The 3,376-nt window shown below is 44.5% G+C and overlaps 1 protein-coding gene across 1 annotated transcript; it reads left to right on the top strand.

The window, feature by feature from the left end:
• Positions 1–839: 839 nt before the first annotated feature.
• LOC122139722 lies at positions 840–3,085 on the top strand. Its single transcript, XM_042738838.1, has 2 exons — positions 840–976; positions 1,601–3,085. Exon 2 carries the CDS (start codon positions 1,781–1,783, stop codon positions 3,044–3,046), a length of 1,266 nt encoding a protein of 421 aa, XP_042594772.1. The 5' UTR covers positions 840–976; positions 1,601–1,780; the 3' UTR covers positions 3,047–3,085.
• The last annotated feature ends 291 nt before the right edge of the window (positions 3,086–3,376 follow it).

Raw genomic sequence — 3,376 nt, forward strand, 5'->3', positions numbered from 1 at the left:
CCCACCCCTGCCAGAGGGTAGCGGGGAATCGAACAAACCATAGCCAGATGGAGTAAGTTCATTAAGCACAAGCCCATCAGATTGTCTATGCCATGTTTCCGTCAAACAGACCAAGTCCAGTTTGTTTTCGATGATAATATCTGACAACAACAGCGCCTTATTGTTAACAGAGCGTGCGTTAAAAAGGGCCGATTTCACTAGGCTGGTTTGCAAAGGTAGTGACGGAGAAAGCTCCACGCGTTTAAGCGTTAACAGATTGTTAACATTCACCCCACTGCACCGAAGTCTGTTGGTTTTACGTTGAAATACCGGCACAGAGAAGCAGTCTGACGCGTCATGGATAAACTTGTGCCTTGACGCTCGATGTATGTATCGCGGTGGTCGAAGTATTCCGACATTACGGCAAAGTTCATAGGTGTCCTTCGTTAAATAAAAGTTCCTTCTTAGGCTCAGCAGATTGCAAGCAGCGTACCTTAAAGCCATGAGGGAAGGATCCACACCAACGGCAATCTTGTGATAACGTGTATCGTGATCCCGGCAACAGAAAAGTTGATTCCAGCAGATATGGTTCAAAAATAAAAACAACAATCCGAAGATTAAAACGTAGTTCCGCATAGCAATTGTGTGTATATTAAGAGGGAACTTCCAGAGCTCAAAAAACTCTCTTTTAACACTCAGAATAGTCCAATAAACGTTAAAATCAATAAAACCGGAGAGAGGAGCGGCAGCCAGACGCGCCAGCGTTCCCAGTCATCCGTTTCCGTTAACGTAGGCGGTGTGGTCTGATGACCTTGCGTGTATGCAGTCCTCTACCAACAGGAGGAAAGTCACTATGACTGCGCTCTGTTGGTGATGTGTTGAGGCAGCAGGAAAAAAGTTTGTTACACGCAGTGTGAGAAAATGTCCAGAGGTGTTGACATGCTACACTCCTCTCAGACCCCTTACATCTTTGGGAAGCTTTGACATGCCATAATCTGTAAGTAATAAATGGCCAATTTTTGTTTTTTCTAAAAGTTCTGTTACTTAAGAGGTTATTTTGACTCTTACAAGCAAAAAGATGTTTGTGATCTAAGTCAAGCTAATGTTGCTAGCTTCTGTTTGGTATGTGGTTGCACAGTTTCTTATAAGTCAATGTCAGCACTGTTTTTTACACAACACAGATCGTCAATGGTACATATAGGTTGTCAAAGTAAAACAAGTAGCTTTTGTTTTTCCTGTGTAGCTTTGACCAAGGCTTGCTGACTTCATGTTCTACTAAATTTAACTAAAAAGGAAAGACCTGTTATACTTTTACAGAATAGTGAAAAAAGAAACAAATGTATAACTTTCTTCTACAGTAGCAGTAAATAAATTTTGGGATTATAAATATGTCGAACAGTATTTTAAACTGCCTGTCAATCTGTGTACTGAAACTGCAATTGACTGCTGTATATTCTGCAACCTCATGGTGGCAAATTGACACAAACTGAATTACTTAAAAATGTAATCTTGTGATTCTTATATCTTGAATTCTTATCACTTCCAGCATTTAAATCCACAGCAATGTGTCTTGGTTTGTTAAATGATTAATTTTTTACAAAATTTGCTTGTGTGTTTACAGTTTTACAAAATCAGAAAAGAGAGGTCTTCAGTAAAGGCACTAAGAAGAAAACTGTGTCCTGTCATTCCTGGAGCCACACCTTCTCTTACTGAATGTTTAGCTCGCTGCATAGGCTGAGTAGCCACACACTCAACCGAGGGCAGAAGAGTAAAAAGATTACCTACCTATTAAGCACCCAAGATGTCTCAGTCTGAAGCTACACCGCCTATGTCCCAGATGGTGGCCCGGTCGGAGTGCTGCTCACGTTCTTCGCGCCGTTCGTCCACCAGCCAAGCCGCAGCACGAGCCCGAGCAGATGCAGAAGCTGCCCGTGCCAGAGCACAGTACGCCAAACGCCAGATCGACATGGAGGTTGAAAAGGCGCGCATCGAGGCAACGCTAAACGCTCTGATGAAGGAGGGTGAGGCTGAAGCAGCGCTTGCTGCAGCTTATGTTCTGGAAGCGGCAGCTGACGAGGAGCACCACGCCATCGACCTCAGTGAGCAAGGCATCTCCCCTAAGACGCCTCCTTCCATTAGACGTGCTCGAGACTATGTGAATGCTCACTTCACCAACTTCAGTTTGCAAGTGAAAGAAGAAGAAAAGCCTGACACAAGACAACTGGTCAGTCATAACGACTCTCACCATCTACAACAGAGCCAAACACCAGTCGCTTCCTCTCCAGGTGAACATCTCACTGATCTTGTAGACAGGGAGCAGCTGAAGCACCCTCCTACACACATAAAAATGGACTTTTCACCCCAGCCTAGACCTTCAGTGACTCCACAAACTGAACTGTCGGATCTAGCAGCCTATCTAGCACGCCGTGATCTGCTGACAGCGGGATTCAAGGTTTTCGACAACCGTCCTGAGTCCTACTTGTCCTGGAAGTCCATCTTCTGCAATGCCATAGAAGGCCTTCACCTTAAGCCCAGCGAAGAGCTTGACCTTCTAACCAAGTGGCTCAGCGGGGAGTCACTTCAACACGCTCTGAGGATCAGGGCGGTCCATGTGAACAACCCACAAGCAGGCCTCCAACGTTTGTGGCAGCGAAGTTACAAGAGTTATGGCTCTCCAGAGGTAGTCGAAGCGTCACTCTTCCAACGCTTACAGACTTTTCCAAAGATATCCAATAAAGACACTCACCTGCTGCAGGAGCTTGCAGATCTTCTGCTAGAGTTAGAGTATGCACAAAGTGAAAGTTATCTGCCAGGCCTTAGCTTTCTTGACACCCCAAGGGGGATAAACCCGATAGTTGAAAAGCTCCCTTATGGACTCCAGGAGTCATGGTTGAAACAAGGGACAAAATACAAAAGAGACAATGGTGCAGTTTACCCACCTTTCTCATATTTTGTTCAGTTTGTAAATGACTACGCTGAAATGAAAACAGACCCTAGCTTTATGTTACAAAGTTCAAACATAGTAGATCCAAAGGTTGACAAGACACCGGTAAAACCAACCAGATAAAGAGTCCCTGTTACGGTAAACAAAACAGATATCAGTCAAACAAACGCCACAGCTCAAACATCCGTTCTCAATCCAGACAAGCAATGTCCTATTCACCACAAGCCCCATTCACTCGCTAAATGCAGGGGATTTAGGTCAAAAACACTGGATGAGAGAAAAGGTATTCTCAAAGAACACGCTATTTGTTATAGGTGTTGTTCCTCCACAAGTCACAGAGCTAAAGACTGTAAAGCCATTATCCAATGCTTAAAATGTAATAGTAATGTGCACGTGTCCGCCATGCATGCTGGTCCACCTCCGTGGATACCTAAAGACTCTAACCCTCTGCCT

The sequence above is a fragment of the Cyprinus carpio genome, chromosome B15, assembly GCF_018340385.1.
Source record: "Cyprinus carpio isolate SPL01 chromosome B15, ASM1834038v1, whole genome shotgun sequence".
NCBI classification, from domain to species: domain Eukaryota; kingdom Metazoa; phylum Chordata; class Actinopteri; order Cypriniformes; family Cyprinidae; genus Cyprinus; species Cyprinus carpio.

Excerpts from the sequence above, each read along its gene's own strand:
- LOC122139722 (XM_042738838.1), top strand. The coding sequence starts at position 1,781 with ATGTCTCAGTCTGAAGCTACACCGCCTATGTCCCAGATGGTGGCCCGG.